The sequence below is a fragment of the Typopeltis vanoorti genome, chromosome 14 (genome assembly GCF_054136105.1).
Source record: "Typopeltis vanoorti isolate ZY-2024b chromosome 14, IOZ_Tvanoo_1.0, whole genome shotgun sequence".
NCBI classification, from domain to species: Eukaryota; Metazoa; Arthropoda; class Arachnida; order Uropygi; family Thelyphonidae; genus Typopeltis; species Typopeltis vanoorti.
The window spans coordinates 55575811-55597148 of NC_143562.1; the positions used below are offsets into that span (position 1 = coordinate 55575811).

Below are 21338 nucleotides of genomic sequence, written 5' to 3' on the forward strand. Positions count from 1 at the left end.
TATGGTGGGGTGTAAAACTAGTATTCCTACTCCCATTCACCCAGTCTTTTCAAGTCCTCCTTGTAAGGCCATAACATTTACTCTACTCACAACTTTGCATCATCTGCATACAACTGTTTATAACATCTTGAAGCACCAACCTAATATAGCAGTGTACAAACCAGTTTTAACTATTGGATCTTAGAGTTAGGTTAGAAATAGATGATCCAAGACTAGACCCAGGATGAGTTCTGAGAACAATTAGTGATAAGATTGTATCAATAACAGAATGCTATGAAAAATGAAGATGATATGATGTAACTTGTCATTGTTAGCATTCAAGAATTTGTGACCAGAGCTAATCTAAGGCAGTGTGGTCACTTAAAAAGAATACAAGTAGACAGATTAGGTAAATTGTTTGATGGTAAGAAAAATAACTGAAGGAAGACCAAATTGTAGATACGAAGCATGTATTACTTGCATAGTGAGATTAATACTGTCTTGCTTTTTATTATTATTATAATTATAATTATTATTATTATTATAAAGTGGTAGTTATTTTCAGCTTTTAACAATAAAATTACTAGATGAATTTTCTTCTATCTTACATATTAAGTTTCATCAAAATTCTTTTATTTTCTCAAGTTGTTTAATCTAAACAAATTAAAGCTAATATGTTCACTTTCAAATGCACCCAAAGTGTCCTTAACACCAGTTTTCTCATTGTGACTTGCTTGATTTAAAAAAAAAAAAAAAAAAAAAAAAAAAAAAACTTGGAGGTTTGCACTTCCTGTAGTAGACTTCAGACTTTTTTAACAGTGCTATAGCACACTGTTAAAACAAACTCAAACCCTTGAAAAACTCAAGTGTAGCCCGATAAGTACAATTCTTCAGACTATGTCTATGGTCCTACAAGTTTTCTGTAGTGAAAATTGCAACATCTTTAGTCATGCCCTGTCCAACAGTTGACAGAAAAGATTGGTTGCTAGACCAATTATCTATGTTTTATCTACATGAGTGTTAACTTGAGGAAAATAATCAAATACTATCAACTCTCACTATAAAGACTGCTACAACAAACTGCTGAAAAGTCCCACTCAGTCTTATAGGTACAATGCTATGATAAAAGAAACTTGCTGTAGCAGACTACACTGTTCTCGTGATCCTGAGAGTCCAACGTAGTGTGGTAATCGAATCATTACTTTTCAATATAATTATCACCTTTAAATTCAAACCTGTTCAAGTGATAACTGCTAAAAAGAAAAACAATTGCAAAAATATACAGTTTTTTTTTTCTTGAATTGTTGACATGTAATATTTAATTACTATTTTAGGAAGAACTGCAAGGTATGCTAATTCAGTATTGTCAGAAGCAGTTTAAACAAATGGCTGATGAGGTATGTGATAATTCTTATAAATTATTCTAATCTGTTTGTTTCTTTCTTTGTTATATATGCAAGATGTGTATAGTCATTATTTCATGCATTCATCTCAGTAATTTTATTAGAAGCTATTCAGCTTCTAATAAAATTGCAAAATGATCTGTTACTCCATCCTTTTTACTCTTTACTATGCCTTTGCAAGTATTAATGTTTTTTTGCTTAAGTTAAATTTTATAACTTTACTAAATTTCTCTTATGTTAAAGTTCTGTGAAATCTTGTGGAAGCCATTCTCAGTTCAAATCTAGCTGTCAACTAAAGGAACTTTTTCTAACCTTTTCTTTGGTTCCTGAATTAGGTGATCTCTTGCATGAGTGAGTGGGTTTTTCATCCCATAAACTCAAAAAAATTGACTTTAGAACTACTGGCAGAGATTGAACTTTCCTCTGTCTCCAAAAAGTTAGAAGGGCTAAATGGCCTCGCCTTATTGCTATGGGGAAAGAGGAATTTGTGGATTTATTTATTTTATGTTAAAAGTGGTTGATTTAAAGGCTGAGAAAAGTCAGGTAAACTATTCATTTTAGAAATTATGGACTTTACAACCGTGTTATAAAAAAAAATTCTTTTAATTTCCCGACGTTTCGATCTTCATATTAAAATCATCTGGAGCATATACAAATACTCAGGACAAGCTGAGTTACATTACTTACAGTAAGCTACAGAAACTGATTTGATTACAGGTTATTCTATTGGCATGACCTCTAGTGAAAAAGAAAAAAAAAATTATTTAGAAACTACATCAAGCTAAATTCTATTTATGATAACATGAATAAACATTCTTTCTTATAGATAGTTTTCTTTCAGTAACAATGATGTCCTATTTTTAGCATTACAATTGTTATTTTTGATTTGGGATCCTGGATTATCTATAGTCCTGTTTATAGTTCCTCTTAGAGAGGAAGGTTCCATGGGTTGAATATCTGCCTTCCATATGTTTGGGATTTTTAGATGATCGTTATTGTTCAGATTGGGGTGGTTGATAATAATCTCACAGGCTTCCTTAAATTTGCATTCATACCATGTTTTGGTGTGATGTAGACAACTAGTGCTTTTCCAATCAATTCTATGTAACGTAACCATAATTATATTTAATGTGTCATTTATGTTCTTTTTGTCTGATAGGAGTTGTGTTGCTTAAAGTATTGCTGATAACTTTAAATTCGTCTTTCAGTGCATGTTCACTGGAGCAGATCTTCAGAGCCCTGTTTTTTAAAGTATTAATGACACCTAGTTTTTGTGTTGGGTGGTGGTGGTGGTAGAAGTTTATGTATATATTGGCCAGTATGTGTCAGTTTCTGGTAAACAGTGAAGGAAAGATTGCCAAAAGGAAGATGTGTGACAAGTTTATCTAGAAACAGAAGTGTGTTCTGTTTTTCAATATCAATTGTGAACTGTTTATGTTGTTTGTTTAGGTGGCTAAGGAACGTGTCTAGCAGCGATGGGACCAGATCGCAAAAACATCGTCAACGTATCCAAGCCAGACTTTGGGTTTTAAAGAAGAGGGATCTAAAACATGTTGCTCAAAATGTTCCATATAAAAGTTAGCAATAAGGAGGAGATAATGTAGGTAGAAAGCATTTGTATGGCAAATGCTTTCTACCTGCTCCAGTGAACATGCACTGAAAGACGAATTTGAAGTTATCAGCAATACTTTTCAAAAAAATGGTTACAGCCAAAACACTATTAACAAAATTCTCTACAAGACCTCAATAAAAAACAAAGACAAACCAGACTACTATAAAACCATAACCATTCCTTACATTAAAGGGACATTTGAGATTGTATCAAAAAAATACAACCTCAAAGTCACCTTTAAACCTCCTGCAAAATTAAAAAGCTTACTCAGCTCATCCAAAGATCCCCGCTCCCTCCGCTGGCCCACCCTGGAGTATACCGTATTTATTGCACCTGTAACATACCATATATAGGGGAAACAGGATGCACAACTCCTATCAGACAAAAAGAACATAAATGACACATTAAATATAATAATTATGGTGAAACTGGCCTTTCTGATCATGCCCTTGAACACCTTATATAGAAATGACTGGAAAAGCACTAGTTGTCTACATCACACCCAAACATGGTATGAACGCAAATTTAAGGAAGCCTGTGAGATTATTATCAACCACCCCAATCTGAACAATAACGATCATCTAAAAATCCCAAACATATGGAAGGCAGATATTCGACCCACGGAACCTTCCTCTCTAAGAGTAACTATAAACAGGACTATAGATAATCCAGGATCCTAAATCAAAAATAACAATTGTAATGCTAAAAATAGGACATCATTGTTGCTGAAAGAAAACTATAAGAAAGAATGTTTATTCATGTTATCATAAATAGAATTTAGCTTGATGTAGTTTCTAAATAATTTTTTTTTTTTCACTAGAGGTCATGCTAGTAGAATAACCTGTAATCAAATCATTTGTTTCTGTAGCTTACTGTATGTAATGTAACGCAGCTTGTCCTGTACATTTGTATATACTCCAGATGATGATCTTAATATGAAGATTGAAACATTGGGAAATTGAGTTTTTTATAACACAGTTCTATAATTTCTAAAATGAATGCTGATCATTGTGCAACACTAAAAGAAAGGATCAGGTAAACAATTTTTGCACATGCCTTATAAAATAAGATGAAATTAAAGAATTTATTATAGTTTCTTAATCTGTAAAATAACATAATTTTGTGGAGGTGGTGTTCTCATGGAGAATGGAAATTTGACATAGCAGTGATATACCTGATGGCAGCAAAAATTACAGTAAGATTCTAGACTGAAATGCCATTAGAAAATAGTTTACCCAACTCATTCTCTAATCTTTTTAATTTGCATTAAAGCTAATTATTATGGTATTTAATGTTTAAAAAGGGTAATTTATCATTGCATTTTTCTTTACTATCAATGTTATAATATGAATTACAGCATTAATAGCATAGTTGAGCAGTTTTCAGAGATGGATTGTTGACTCGAGAAAAAAAGTTTGAAAACAAGAACTAAAGGGTGGAAAATCTCCACGGGGGGAAAAAAAAAACATTCAAGGAGCTATACAAGTTTGTCCAGAGCAGGCTTTTGCAAACATTGATGGTGGAACTTGAACCCATGACCTGTTGGTTGGAGAGCAGGTGTGTGTGTGATCCACTTGGCCAACCAGGCTGGCAAAAGTCCTTTTGTCAAAAGACATTGAAAATACTCACTTGCCTTGATACTGATAAATCCTTCTTGAGCAGGATAGTATTCTTGCAGTTGTACTAAATGCTTTTGCTTCAGAATTAACATCCATCCTGTATTACCTCTGTAAGCTATCATACTCAGCTGGCATCTATCTAACATGGAAGCAAGCTTTTATTCAGCCTGTTCCTGAAAAGGAAAATAATCGGCTATCAAACTTTCTTCTCATTGCTCTCATTTCAGTATTATGGAAAATAATGGAAGAGGCATTAACAGCCAACTGTCTTGCTACTTGGAAATCTATTGGTTAATTATTGATGACCAATATGGATTCTGCCACTCTCACTCCACAGTAGATGTAACTTTTGCTGTCTTTGGACAGACACTAGCCATGGAAAAGATTGGAGAAACTTACATAGTCTTTAAAAAAAAACGTTTAATTTTCTTGACCAAAAAGCTCTGGAAAAACTTTTATTGGGATTATATTGATCAAGTGTATATAATAAACAACTAAGTTATACTAACTAGTTCATCTCTATTCACTAACATCCCTGTGGAGGAAGTGATCAACATTTTAGGAAGTTTGCTCCCACAAGACATTACTTCTCTGTTCCGTCATTGTTTAACATCAAACTTTTTCTTATGGAATAAAACCATATATCAGCAATTGACTGGCCTTGCAATGGGTAGCCCCCCTCTCTCCATCTTGTGCTGATCTCTTTATGGAGGATTTTGAAAATAAAATCTTAACTCAAACAGACCCTAAACCCACAGTATGGTGGAGATAAGTGGATGATATCTTTATCGTTTGGAACCACACAAAAAAGGACCTGTTTGACTTTCTTAAGAAAATCAACTCTCTACACCACACAATCAAATTCACTCTAGAACTTGAAGATGACCAATTATCATTTCTGGACGCTTTAATTAAGAAGCTTCCGAATGGTGGTATCAACCTCTCAGTTTACCGCAAACCTACCAATACAGGACATTATTTACATTTCACTTCTTCACACCACATTTCTCAGAAACTTAGTATTGTACACATGTTAAAGAACCATGCCTCTCTCCTTACAACAGATCAACAAGACCTCCAGGAAGAACTATCCCTGATATCCACCAACCTTACTATGAATGGATTTCCTCGAAGACTCGTCCACGAGATACTTTTCTCTGAACCCCGACAAAGACAACAAGATGATGTACGTTATATTTCTACCATCGTCATTCCATATTTAGGGACAGTTTCCAATAAGATTGCTAGACTCCTTAGACCACATAAAATAAGAGTGGCCTTTAAACCCACAGAAACGATTAGACAATTCTTAAGGTCTCCAAAAGATAGCCATCCTTTCTCCAAATATGCTGGAGTTTATAACATACCATGCTCGTGCGGCTTGAATTACATCGGCCAAACTTCAAGGAGCCTTGAAATTAGGCAAAAAGAACATATAGGCGACGTCAATAATAACAGAGAAGAAAAATCGGGGTTAGCGTTTCATTTCTCAAGAACGAACCATACCATAGAGTGGGATAGAAGCACAATTCCTTACATGGAGGAGGAGGAGGACTTCCACTCCTGAATTTTTAAGGAGGCCACAACAGTTGCCTGCTGTACACAAAACCTTAACAGGAACCAAGGACTAATCTTGCCCATGATCTGGAAGACCCTTATCAGATCCTTCAACTCGCCAGAACTGAATTATAGTGCCAACTATAGAATGTTCCTAAATAACAAGTGAGATCATCCACGCTCTATGAATGTATTGTACGCGCTCTGTTCTTTGTTTAATATAATTGGAATCTGTTGATTTTAGTTTGTAACAGTTTTTTACTTTTTAGTGCCTTACATCAGTTATGTACCCTGAAGATGCCAACAGACTTAGTTGGTGAAACTAGTTGGTATAACTTAGTTGTTTATTATATACACTTGATCAATATAATCCCAATAAAAGTTTTTACATTGTCTTTGTTATTTCCAGGTATTTGATCAAGTCTGTCATTGCAGCCTTCTTATCAAGGTACCATTTTATGGTCCCCCCCCTGCTTTGTGATTGGATCACCAGCTTTCTCTCTGGTTTTTCATGATAGATGGCTTCCTCTCATGAAATTTTTCATCATTGCTGGAATACCTTGGACTCTGTGCTTAAACCCAACTTTTCTTTCTGTGTATCAAAGACATTTTCTCACAAATCTGAAATCCTGTTAATAATTTTGCTCCTTGACAGTACTGCATTCCTCTTTTATTCACAAAACCTTGTAATAGTGGATAAATGATTAAAGCTTTAAGGTTTTTATAACCAATAGTGTATACACTGATCTTGCCATTCTCAAGTGTAGTGAAGATAATCTAGTGAATTTGGATGCTACCAAAATACAGTCTCGTATTATTTTTTGGAAGAAAGAAACTTCATCCTCACTTTTGATCTTATCACCAATCAAGATCAGTTCTCTTCTTGGGTTAACCTTCACATATCTCTCATCTTGATGCATACTTATGTATATATTCTCTTTTCAGCCTCCAAAAAAGCTTAGTTCTTTTTCTTTAAATTCAAAAACATTACTTCTTTTTTGCTGAACTCATAACACTTCATACATACCAAATATGTCTAACATAAGAATATTTGCATATTTGGGATAGTGCACCCAGAATGTTGCATAGACTGGTTGGGCTATTCTGCTTAATTGACCCCCCCCTCTGATTTTCTGATAGATGATTTGTGTCTGTATTATCTCTTATAAATATTTCCGTGGATGCTTCTCTTCTGTCATCTGATCATGTACAAGCACCTGCAACTACTGATTAACATCTATGTACAGTCCGGCTCTTAGTGAACCACTTCTCATCCTCTTTATTCCTTCTACTTCTGCTTTCTTTGGAACAGCCTGCCTACAGCTCCTCAAGAGCCTCATTAAAAAAATCCTTTCCTTTCTCACACGAACTGTACTGTCATTATTTGTTTTGTGGTGTTGTGTGGGTTTTTTACTTGTAGTTTACAGTTCAAACATTCTGGTCAAAGAGGTAAATTCCACATGATTGTAATAGTAATCCATCTATTAAAAGCAAAATAAAGCAATGTGAGAATTAAAGAAATTTAGCTACCAATTGTTTCAGGTAAAAAGCAAAAGAAAAATTGAAGAGAAATTGAGAATGTGCTTGGTTCAGGCCAAACAGGGGGAGTGTTAGGATCAGATATTCACTTTAAGACAAATAGTTGTTGGGGGGGGGTCACTTAAGGGTGAAGGCTAGATAACTTGGGGGACACCAGCACACTGCCTTTTGATGAATGGAGAGAAGTGACTGGGGCTTTTCTAGTCTAATGTCCAGCCCTCACTCTCACGTGGTGCACACTGTTAATATATCTGAATACTGAACAAAGGAGAATGGGCTGGCAAATTAGAGTTCAGCCAAACAAATTGTATTCTTTATTGGCTTAAACTAAAAGACTGTGAGGGTACAACAAGATGAAATGTCATGCTGTCTAGGGCATTGATTTTCATTAGGGAACCAGGCAGAACAGTGAAAGTTTGCTGCTAGAACACACTACAATTCCACACCTGAAGAACTAAAGAGAGGCACAATCAGTGTAAGAAGTATAACAGAACAGAAGTGGAACTGGTGGAAGAATTGAAGTACCACACTGGCATAATTGGTGTTGCTGAAACAAACAATAAGAGTAGATGAGATTCTAAATAACTCCATGATATTATTTATACTTTCCAAGAAACTATTCTTGTTTAATCCTTTATCTAAGTGTAAACAAAGTTTCTGTATGAAGCATCTTCATAGTAAGGCTATTTGTATATTGAGGCTAACAACTTCACATCAATTGTCTTAATATCCCATAATATAAAGCACATTTCCTTTCAGAAGTGTATAATGCATTGAGGAAGGGTCACTACCCAGACCAATTTACTTTTATTGAACCTATCAGTGGGGAGATAGATGCAAGAAGATACTAAAGTTGAATTAATGCAAAAGTCATTTCTCACATACAAGTAGTAAAAAGGTGTATCGAGTTAGTATTAAAATACTCTGGATTAGACATAATTGTGTGTTCACTTTTTTAGAAAGTATACTTTTTAAATTATAATTATACAATATTCTTTACTTTTCTTGCTAAGTATATTTACTTTCTTCAGGCAATAATGTTTAGGGAGGAGGAGTAACTATAGTATTGGACACTGGGATAATCTTGAATGGCAGGCAATTTCAAGTAGTGATTGGGCAAAAACATCAAAAAGGAATCAAACAGTGACTGAATTGTGCCTGTGTTCTCATAGAAATTTCTAAGAAATGGAGGAATTTTTTTAATCATTAGATGATTATCAGTAGCTGACAAAGAAAAATGAAAAGTTGGTTCTTTTAGGCCATCTAAACAGGCAAGCAAATTAGAAAATGGATACTATGCATATAGAAATATATATTGGGAAAATTTGTAGAAAAGAGCAAAGCTTAAAATAATGGCAAGTAACTGCTGAATTTCTGTTCAGTAACTAGGCATTATCAGTGCCATTTTCCAACATAAGATGTGCACAAATTCACATGAGAAGACACAAGAAATGTCTCATTGACTGTTATTGTTGATAACAGTATCCTTGTTGTCTTTGTGCTGGTTCACGACAAGAGTATATAGAGGATTTGAAATAAGAACCGATCACCATTTAGTTGACAAGAATAAAAATGAATGTTATATTGAAAAGAAAAATATGTACAAAAGTTTTAAAAAGAATCAGTTAAGTAGCTTTCAGAGTTGAACACTTGACTGAAATATACAAATATTATTCAAGAAAAAAATCAGTTTGAAGACAAGAATCAAATCTTGGAGTTTCAGCAGCCAATGGAAGAAAACATTAATTCAGCCAGATAAGCATGTGACAAAGTGGTCTGCAAGGAGGAAAAAATTAAACTCCATGCTGGATTCAGGAAGTTAAAAGCAGTCATGGGAAAAGAGAAAGCATGTTGAAAGTTAGTGCTAGGGAGGGAAGCTATGAATTAAGTGGATTGATGCAGTTAGGAAAAGATAAGATCTGATAATTCTTGTCAAATAGTTTATTTAGAGGAAATTTTGAATAGGAAGTTAGTACTGTTTAAGTTTACATTATTACTCTCATGGTATCTTGTACATCCCTTGCAGGTATCAGGAATTGGTACTATTAGTGTGTGCCTCCTATGATGAGTCTTTGGATTCTATAAAATGTTCATATAATGATGATAAAGGGGAACAAATTATCATCTTGAAAGGTTTCATCTGATTGCTAGCTACCTGAAATATACAGTAGCCAATATGGAGAATGTTCTCACAATTACCTGGAGAAGATTCCATACTTACTGAATCCATAGTAGTTTTGCTTAATTCTGAACTGCCCATTAACATTACCAAAGCAGAATCTGTAAACTTTTACAACCATTCATTGGTTGGTAGGAGTTGCATTTAAAGAAAATAATAAATATAAATAGATCCCTGTTGTGGGATTGTCTGTTATAGTAGTACACTTTTAATAAGCTTCTTTTAGCTTTGTAATAATTTTTTTTCTAAACTTATAGAATTCTCCATGGTTATAACATCTTTTAAAAGTTCCTTTGTTAATTTTCTGAAGTGGGAGGTAATAGATACAATTTTTGCTAATTGACAGGTATTGTATACTGATCTGATCTGATTTTCCCCTTACAGTCATTCCCGACCGTAGGTGACTTTGTAGGCATTGCCTGCAAAGTATTCCTGGTAAGATTTTTTACATGGTAGTTCACCATTGCTTTCCCCAACCTACCCAATTTTATCCGGGCTCGGGACCAGCATATGGCTGGGACTTATTCATAACTGTAATCCATGTGTGTTCATGGGGCCAGTTTGCCTGTTCTGGGGGGGTGAAAAAACGTTTTGACCTCCGTATGAGATCGGTTAACTCACCTTTAGTCGAAAGAAACCAGAATAAAGGTTCCTCACATCACTTACGGTAATCGAACCCAGGTCTTTCCGACCAAAGGGTTTCATCTAAATGAAGAAACGTTCACCAATTGTATTGTATACTACTTTATATTATAACATAGTACAGAAGTATTCTGCCACTCGCTACTTATTCTGTTTCTTATTTTCAGTGTGAGATGACTGTTAAGACTTACCTTCCCACAGTGTATCAATACATTCAGGATTTGGTAAGTTTTGTTTTTAATATATATTAAATTAGATGCTCTCAATATTTTGTATAGGTATACCACTTAGTGTGGTGGATGTAGTTGGCTCTAAAATGGCACATTCATAAACTAAATATGAAAAATACACAAGAAAAGTAATTGAAATAATGAAAATTATACCAATAAACAACATTAAAGCTCAGATCAGTTCTTTACATTTTGTGTTCTGCATTTTAGTATCTGATAAAGCATGATGACAAGTATCAGTAGAGATTCAAACTTTTAAGATAGCTGCAGAATAGAAATAGGTGTATATAATAAAATATTTATCACTCACTTAATCAGATTTTGGAAAGAATAACTTCAGTGAAATGGACATATTAGTGTAAAATAAGATAAAATTGTATAATAATGAATTGTTCAAGACGGTTACTGTTGTCCAGAGAAAAGACATATGAATAACAGAATAATCTTTTTAAGTGCAATACAAGAGATAATGAAGGTACAGAAAAATAAATTAATAAAATTGATCCCAGCTGCTTAGGATCAGTATTTTTCACTTTTAGCATGAATAAATCAACATTAAGATTCAGATTAGGGCGATGTACTATTTTCTTTAAATTCTTCTTGAACAAATATTATTGCATTCTTTTTTATTCTGTTCTGTTGACAAGCTTTCCAGAGGAAAGCTTGTCAACAGAAGAAGAATAATACACTTCTTAGTTTACCTCAGCATGGCACTGATCAGAGAGACTTTTCACCATACCAGATGTAAATTCTGATTATGAATTCTCTTAATAGAATGACCAGGTTGCATAAAATGCAACAGGTGACAGTTGCAGGTGACCTGATACACATCAGGCAAAGAGTGGCAGTGGCCTGTCTTTAGTAGTAGTAGTATGCAAACAAACTAGATGGTTTGTTATAAGGTACAAAGGTGGAACCTGGCAACCTGCTGATTAGTGAAAATGCTGTTCAGAGTGCACTATTTGGTCCAGTGATACTGCTTCACAGGCAGTATCACTGCTTAAGTAACACTGCTGTTCAGCAAAGATCATCTTCTCCATCTTTCTCTCGCTCTTTTTTATTTTATTTTAGTTATTTTTCTATGTATATTTATACATATACAATCAATACCAACATGTTCAACACATCCAATTAGTTAATCATCATACATATTTAATATAAGTAATCAATGCAAATAAAGAAAAAAAGCTTCACTTAGGTTAGAAATCATATCATATAACGAGAACAGAATTTTTGTTCTTATTTAGAGACACTCAGTGCATACCTTAAAGAGAAATAAAATAGAACTGTTAAAGTATAGTGCTTATTATATTTCTGGCCTGGTTGGCCCATCTTCTCTCCAACCAGTCGGCTCCTGGTTCAAATCCTGCTAAGTGCATGGCATGAATGTTTGCAGTTGTTTAGATTGGAGACGAATTTTATCGCCCATTGCAAGATCATTGCCTGCTTATTAGAGGCCTGTAGTAGCTTGAAAATAGCTACTACATTTTCTAATGCCTGATATGTTCAATTTTGGGCTCTAGAGCAGGGTTTCAGGACTATATAAAAATAAAATAAATAGAAAAAAAAATTCCTATGCATCATCAAATTCCTGACATGTACCCCTCAAGGGATGTACAGGATATGATAGTACTTCATGAAAAACTTACATCACCACTAACTTACAGTTTTCCTACCAATCAATCTGTTACTTGTCAAGACTCCATATTATCAGATCTTATATCGATGTCTTCTAAGGCATTTTTTACTGTATCAATTCACCTATATCTTGGTCTTACTCTGGGTCTTTTCCTGCAAACCTGGCAGAGAACACTTGTTTTGCTTAAACAGAATGGGAGTCTGCACATGCAGACTCCCATTCTGTTTAAGTGATCATACCACCTGAGATTAGCTCTGCTAACACATTCCTGGATGCTAACAATGTCAAGTTCTTTCCTAATATCCTTGTTTTTAATATGATATTGCCATTGATGTCATCTGTTCACACTCCTAATCTTTCTCAGGACTCTCGCATTTGCAGACTCTAGTCTTTGGTCAAGTGTTTTATTGCTAACCCGTTCTTCCAAATAGTCCCCGTCCTGAGGATAAGGTGGTTAGCCCTATGCCTTCCGGTATGTCTGTAGATGCGTGTGTTCACAGGCTTGATTTGCATGTTCTGGGAGATGAAAAAAACCCAGAGTTTCCAGGTGAAAAAAACCCTTGCCTCCATATGAAACTAGCTAACTCACCTTTAGTCGAAAGAGACCAAATAAAAGTTCCTCACATCACTGACTGGAATCGAACCCAGTCTTTCCAATCAAAATTGGTTTGAACATTGTTTTGTATATAGCTAATTTAGTGTTTTGACTGATTTCTCTCTTATTCCATATAAATTTATTCAGTTGTCTATTTCCATATTTAATTTACCATTTACACTAAAATGGTGCGTAATTAGCCGAAATGTTTTACTTTTCTATAGGTTCTTGATGCAGTTGATATTTTCAGTGTTTCTGTCTATTTTCATTCTTTCTCTTATTGCTGATTTTCATAGCAAAGTTATTATAACAGTTATTTAATTTATTCAGGGAATCTTGTACATTTTGTACTGGATTTATTTAAAAGTATAACATCTGCATAAAGTAAAGAGCTGAGATTAACATTGTTATACCCTGATAACTTAAGAATGTGAAAATTTCAGTTATCGTGATGTAACAAGAGAAGAATTAAAAACCCTATATAGATAACTAAGTAAGCAAGCTTGTTCCTAAGCAGATATCGTTAAGAGCCTTTGAAAGTAACAAATGCAAAAAAATAAAAAGAAAAATGTGCTTGCATCCAAGTGAAAAATATAGCTGAAATTTTTTGTTGAACTAAATAAAAAAAAAAAGGGAATTTTATTGCAGTTGTGATATGATAAAATAAGGTTAAGTAAAGCAAAAAAGATTAGTCATAGGATTTTGTATGTGAGAGTCTACTTTTTACACTTGAAATAAGAGATTAAAGATTAGAGTTAATTCTTAGAAAATTTTGGAAAGGGGATTAATTTAGTATAGATGATATAGAGGTTAGCTTAAACTAAAGCTCAAGGTCATAGTTCCCGAATTGAGACTTCGTCATGTGTGCACATGGACCTCATGATGTTTTGGGCTTTTTTTTTTCCCTCAGAGTTTTCTTCACGAGTCTTCATATAGGTCTCACGCGGTTTTCCTGAGTGACGAGTTAGGAGTTTTCTCCATCTGACACAATAAGGAAACAAAGTGTGTGGGATTTTGATTCTGTGTTCCTATTGTAAGAAATGCAGGACACCGTTTAGTAAAAAAAGAAAGAAGATAATGTCAGTGTTTCATTGTCCAGTGAATGTAACGAGAGAAAAAAAAAATTCTATAAAGAAGTCAGTGCCCACATGGTGATTTTCACAGCCATAGAATAGATGATCCTATGTATGTCCTTGATTGAAGAATGTAAGGTAAAGATTGTGAAAGCCCATCTTAGTGCCAAAAGAACTTAGGAGTGATAAGTTATAGAAGAGTTCGTCCTAGGAAGGTAAAATATCGGAAAAAGGTAGACCACCAGTGTAGAAGACCCAAGTCAAAAGGTACTGTAAAATCTCATGTCAATTCAAATCATATGTAACTGTAGTCATTGTTGAATTACTGAACAGCTGAAAGGATTAATGAGAATTATACTAAGACTTTAGTACATGTCAAACTAGAATAAAAATGAGCTTGTTACTATTAATTAATACATATTCATGTGCCTAGAGATTTATGCATATACATTATATTTTAATTAAGAGAGTTTTAAAGGTCAAAAGTGTGTATTAGCTCAGCGAAAGGATAATTTTAATCCATATTGTCTTAGTGAGAAAATTAGAGTAACTGATTATATATGTCCTAGAAAATACAGAATTATAGCGTGATGAGACCAGTAAGGGGTTAGACAAAGGATCAACTAGTTCTAGGATTATACTTGTTTGTATGTATAGAATCTGTTATGGCAATATGATCACAATTCTCATGTAGGATCTTAACCTAATACTTGTGTTTAGCTAGTGTTAATTTGTATTATATATTCTTAGAATTGAGTTTTATTTGATAAAGAATGAATTGTATCATGTTTAAGAGTTCAATAAACTTTTGTTCCTTGAAAATACAGTTGTCTGAGATTTCCGCTAAATGCACCACTTGTAACAACATATGAACCTAATCACGCGGGGGGGGGGTTAAGTTACAAGATAAAGGTCACTACTGCATATTAGTTTCACACTCAGACATATTTTGGTAATTGCTCCTTGTTTTTGAATTTTATATCTTATACTGCACCTTTCAGGATATTTAGTTTAAAATAAATATTTAGGGACACTAAGGGGAGAAGAAGCTTGAGTATTTGGGTGATATCTCGTATATGGATAAGATTTGGATAAAGACAAGTAGAGTTTCACATGTAAGGATAGTTGAAAGCCTAATAATTGTAAATTGGGACACAACATCATCTCCAATTTTGATATCAGGTTTAATACTGCTTTCCATCATTATGTGATCCATATAAATAATGAATAACAGAGGGGATAATGTACATCCTTCTCTGTTACCAGGTTTAACATCAAACCATCTTCCTGTACTTTGTTCAATTCTAACTGCTGATTTACAACTCAAAGAAAGACTAAGTATTGCTTGATATAATGCTTAATTAATACCATATAAATGCTGCATCTTGAATCGCTGTTCTCTTGGCACCTTTCATATGCCTTTTGCAGGTCTATAAAACTTAAACAGATCTTTGTTATTTTCCCGTGATTTCTCAACTATTTGTCGTAAAGTGAAAATCTAATCCTGACAACCTCCATTTGGCCTGAATCCAACTTGTTCTTCATGAAACTTCCCTTCCACAGTCTTCTCAAGTATGCTCGCATAAATCTTACCAGGAATAGAATACTCAGTAAGGAAATACCTCTGTAATTCTTACATTCAGTTTTATTTTCCTTTTTGTATATATTAGTACTATGAGAGCTCTCTCCATTCATCTGGAACTCATCCCTTTGTCCATGCCTTCTGAACTATGCAGTGCAACCACTGTAAGACTTCTATACCTCCATACTTGAGCATTTCTGGTTGAATATCATCTACTCCAGCTGCCTTTCCACATTACAGGCTTTTGATAGCTTTTTTCTATTTCAAGTATGGATATTTATTCTTGATTGTATCTTTTGAGTGTGTTTTACCACTGTGCTATCATCACTGCTGGTTTCATTTATAAATTTTTCAAAGTAATTACTCTATACATCAGATACATTTTTTTCTCTAGTTTTCATGTCACCTTTATGATATCTACAGGGTGTTCGGGATAAATTTGACAGTTTCGTAAGGAAAAAGAAAATCTTCTTTGTATCTATTAAATTTAATGAATTGACAAAAAAACATTACAGGCAGAGTTAATTACAATACTATCAACAAGATTTACTCAAAATAACCACCATTAGCATCGATCACAGCTTCAATTCTGCTTCGGAACCTCGAACAAGCTGATGCTACAGTCTCCCTGGGAAGGGCCGCAAAAACTGTTTTAATTTTATCCATTAACTGGGCTTTTGTATTACTGGAAGTGCGATTGGTGTCTTTTTCAACTGTGCCCCATACAAAATAATCCATGGGGTTAAGGTCTGGGGAGTTTGGAGGCCAAACATTTGGACTGGTGAAGTCGTAGAAATTTTCAGACAACCATTTTTGACTTTTCCCAGAGGTGTGGCAAGGGGCCGAATCCTGCTGCCATACATACGGCCTACCATTGGCTACCCTTGTTATCCAGGGCTTGACTACAGTTAGCAACTCCACGAACAAAGCCCGAATTCCAATGCCAGGGTTCTTCAACACCTGTTCCTGCAGATTTGCGAGGAATTCTGCTGTACGAACGCAATCAGATCGTCTGCTAGGGATCTTTCTTCTTGCTACATCCTCGTAGTCACCATTGCAAGTCTCTAGTTCATGCCTGATTGTTTTTACTGTATTCAGGGAGCATTGGGCAGCAGTCGTAATATCCTTATTTTGATGGCGGGCACGAATCATCATGATACAAGTTATTCTCTTCCATGATTCAGGTGGGTTCCAGCTATCCATCCTTTCTGACATCTTGTATATGAATGAAGAAGGGTCCAAACTTTTAAATGAAGAGAAGTGTGTGTTAATACATGTAACTTACGGAAAAATATAATTAATTATAAATATGTCAAATTTATCCCGAACACCCTGTAATTCCTTTTAAAGCACTCTTTCCTCCATTCTGAGCTTTTTTTTCAACAGCCTCCAGAATATCCTGCCACCTTCTTGATATTTATTTTCTATATTCTTACCAGTCTTCCCATGACTTTTGTTCAGCATTTTAGTGTTTAGCTTCCTTACATTTGTCTCTGTATTCTCTAAGAACATCAGCTGACTTATTTGCCAGGAACTTTTGTAATGCCTTCTTCTTTTCCTTCACTGCCTCTTTAACTTCCTGCGTACACCATGGACTTCTGATTTTTCTATCCTAGCAGACAACCTCACCACATGCCTCTCTGGTTCTGAATCTCCAAGGTTTGGTTCCTGTTCACAAACTTTCTTTCTTTTTTTTTTTTTTGAATAATGTTTGTGTACTTTAGTCTTCAGCTCACATCTGAAAGCTACTCAACTTTTATTTGCTTTAAAAATTTCTTACATGTTCTTCTTTTCAATATGAAATTCAATTTTATCCTGCTCAAGACTAAATTGTATTCACTTCCAATTTCAAATCCTCTGTACATTCTCGTGTCCTGCACTAGTGAGAAAACATCACTATCAACAATAATGTAATCAACGAGACTTTCTTATTTCTTGTCTCTTCTCTCCATGTGAATTTGTGCACATTTTTATGTTGGAACATGGCACTAGTAATAAGCAGTCCATGTCCTGAGCAGAAATTAAATTCTTTTCAAATTTTTCAAAAATATTTTTGTATGTTTGACAATAATTTCCTACTACTAAAAAATTCTCATACTCATGTGTTAAATGTTTACAACTTTCCTTGGATAGTTGCATTAAAAAAAATGTTAAAGCAAAAGAGAAGAACTTGACAGTTGTTCGTGGTTTCCCAACTTTCCAAAATTGGGAAAATTTTAGGCAATCATCTTATTTAAACCTTTCTGTTTTAGGCAGTCATTTCTATTTGGATGATGAATGTGAGTTTCTGAGCTTTCTTTATATAATCTTTCTAAAAAAGATTGTTTTTGAAACAGTCGTTTTCCATTAAATCCTTTGTAGCAGAAAGGGTATGACTGACAAGACCTGATTTATGAGAATCATAGAACTGGATGATTTCTTGGTATCTTTTAAATATATTTAAGACACCAAGAGACCTATTGTCTACATAATGCAAGAGACTACAAGAGCAAGGCATGCTGTAAATACCTGGATAGGAAAGAGAAGAATCATTTTCCTTTGAAATTTTAATAATAAATTTAACATAAACTTGGATGGAAGAAGACTTAAATTTTAATTTGATGTAGAAATCTGGCAAGATTTTCATACAAACATATAACATATCGAATGGAGACTGTAGAAACTTCTTCTTGGAGAATTAGGATGAAGACCATAGTTGTCTTATTTTTGTACAGTTCGAGTTTTAACTGATAGATGAAAGTAGTTCAAATAAGACACTTCTGTTTTCATGAAGTCTTGTGTGGAGCATAAGATGTTGGCATGATGCACTAATACTTCGATAATGCCTACTTCTGAAGTAATATGATAAGCAACATATTTACCTGTTTCTTTTTGTGTACTAAAAACTGAAGACCACCATTACATTGTCTTTGAATGAGAGCTCAGATAAAGAAGAAATCCAAACTGCAAAAAAAGTTAACATAATCAAAGCCATGGAAGAAGGCTTGGTGGTGAATGTGGTAAGTGCACACATCTAAATATTCCATATAGTAATTGCCTGAGGTAGGAGAGATAAGTTGAACATATGGCAGTTCACTGTATTTGTGTGTATAGTTTACTTTGGCATGAACAATATCCCGTGTTTGTAGTAAACTTAGATCATTAGTAACATCTGGAGGAAAATAATTATACATCCATTGTATCTATGTGAAGGATATTTGTAAAGAATATATCAAGACTAATTTAGTAGTCAGTTGATCATAATCAAATTCCTGACATGTACCCTCAAGGGGTGTACAGGATATGATAGTACTACATGAAAACTTTACATCATTACTAACTTCCTATCTACAATTTTCCTCCAAATCAGTCTGTTACTTGTCAAGACTGCAACATTATCAGATTTTATATTTCTATTGTCTAAGGCACTTTGTACAGTATCAATCCACCTATATCTTGGTCTTCCTCTGGGTCGTTTTCCTGCCAACATGGCAGAGAACACTTGCTTTGCTAATCTTTCCTCGTTCATTCTGTTTAAGTGACAATACCACCTGAAATTAGCTCTGCTAACGCATTCCTGGATGATAATATCCTTGTTTTTAATATGATATTGCCATTGATGCTATCTATTCACACCTCTAATCTTTCTCAGGACTCTCATATCTGTGGTCTCTAGTCTTTGGTCAAGTGTTTTACTTCTGACCCAGCTCTCAGATCCATAAGTTAAAATTGGTTTCAACACTGATAATTTGCTGATAATTTAGTGTTCTGACTAATTTCTCTTTTATTCCATATGAATTTATTCAATTGATTTCTTACCATACCAGCTTTTTTGATTCTATTGTCTATATCCATATTTAATTTACCATCATCACTAAAAATCATGCCTAAGTAGCTGAAATGTTTTACTTGTTCCACAGGTTCTCCATTCACAACACAGTTGACTTTTTCAACGATTCTACCTATTTTCATTGTCTTTGTCTTTTTATTGCCGACCTTCATACCAAATCTATTACAACAGTTATTCAGTTTTAGTCAGAGAAGTTTAATTTTAGAAGTATAACATTGTTCGCATAAAGCAAAGAGCATACATTAACATCTCCAATTCTGATGTAGTGTTTAATACCACTTTCCTTCATAATGTGATCCATATAGATAATGAATAACAGAGGGGATAATGTACATCCTTGTCTCACAACAGATTTAACACTAAACCATCTTCCTGTACTTCTTTCAATTCTAACTACTGACTTGCAACTCAAATGAAGACTAAGTATTGCTTGATATAATGACCCATTTACACCATATAACTGCAGCGTATTGAATAGCTTCTCTCTTGGCACCTTGTCATATGCCTTTTCCAAATCGACAAAACTTAAATACAGATCTTTGGTATATTCCCATGCTTACTCGACTATTTGTCGTAACGTGAAGATCTGATCCTGACAGCCTCTATTTGGCCTGAATCCAGCTTATTCTTCACCAAGCTTTTCTTCCACAATTCTTCTCAACCGTTTCTCAACTATACTTGCATATATCTTACCAGGAACACTCGATAGGGATATATCTCTCTAATTCTCACATTCAGTTTTATTTCCCTTTTTATATATAGGTACTATGAGAGCTCTACTCCAATCATTGGGAATTCGTCCCTCTGTCCAGGCATTCTGAACTATGCAATGCAGCCACTGGAAGACTCTTATACCACCATACTTCAGCATTTCTGGTTGAATATCATCTACTCCTGCTGCCTTTCCACAATTCAAGCCTTTGATTGCTTTTTCTACTTCAAGTATGGATATGTATTCCTGACTGTATGCCTGTTGAGTGTTTTTTACCACTGTGCTATCACTGCTTCTTTCATTTAGCAATTTTTCGAAGTAATTACTTCATACTTCAAAGATACCTTTTTCTCCTGTTTTCATGTCACCTTTATCATCTCTAACTCCTTTTACAGTACAGTGATAAAAAACACTGACCAGGCATGCAGTCAGGAATACATATCCATACTTGAAGTAGAAAAAAGCCATCAAAGGCTTGAAATGTGGAAAGGCAGCAGGAGTAGATGATATTCGACCAGAAATGCTGAAGTATGGTGGTATAAGAGTCTTACAGTGGCTGCACTGCATAGTTCAGAAAGCCTGGACAGAGGGACGAATTCCCGATGATTGGAGTAGAGCTCTAATAGTACCCATATATAAAAAGGGAAATAAAACTGAATGTGAGAATTACAGAGGTATTTCCCTACTGAGTGTTCCTGGCAAGATCTATGCAAGTATACTTGAGAAACGGTTGAGAAGAATTGTGGAAGAAAAGCTTGGTGAAGAACAAGCTGGATTCAGGCCAAATAGAGGCTGTCAGGATCAGATCTTCACTTTACGACAAATAGTCGAGAAAGCATGGGAATATAACAAAGATCTGTATTTAAGTTTTGTCGATTTGGAAAAGGCATATGACAAGGTGCCAAGAGAGAAGCTATTCAATACGTTGCAGTTATATGGTGTCAATGGGGCATTATATCAAGCAATACTTAGTCTTTATTTGAGTTGTCAGTCAGCAGTTAGAATTGAAGGAAGTACAGGAAGATGGTTTAATGTTAAATCTGGTGTGAGACAAGGATGTACATTATCCCCTCTGTTATTCATTATCTATATGGATCACATTATGAAGGAATGTGGTGTTAAACCTGATATCAAAATTGGAGATGTTA

At 34.5% G+C, this 21338-nt stretch overlaps 1 protein-coding gene across 1 annotated transcript in view; it reads left to right on the forward strand.

The window, feature by feature from the left end:
- Nucleotides 1–21338, forward strand: part of LOC150099493 (uncharacterized) — a 301600-nt gene that overhangs the window by 59599 nt on the left and 220663 nt on the right. Inside the window, exons 8-9 of the mRNA XM_090404210.1 lie at nucleotides 1314–1376; nucleotides 10698–10754. Of these exons, the coding sequence (XP_090260336.1) occupies nucleotides 1314–1376; nucleotides 10698–10754 (120 nt within the window). The remainder of the gene's footprint in view (nucleotides 1–1313; nucleotides 1377–10697; nucleotides 10755–21338) is intronic.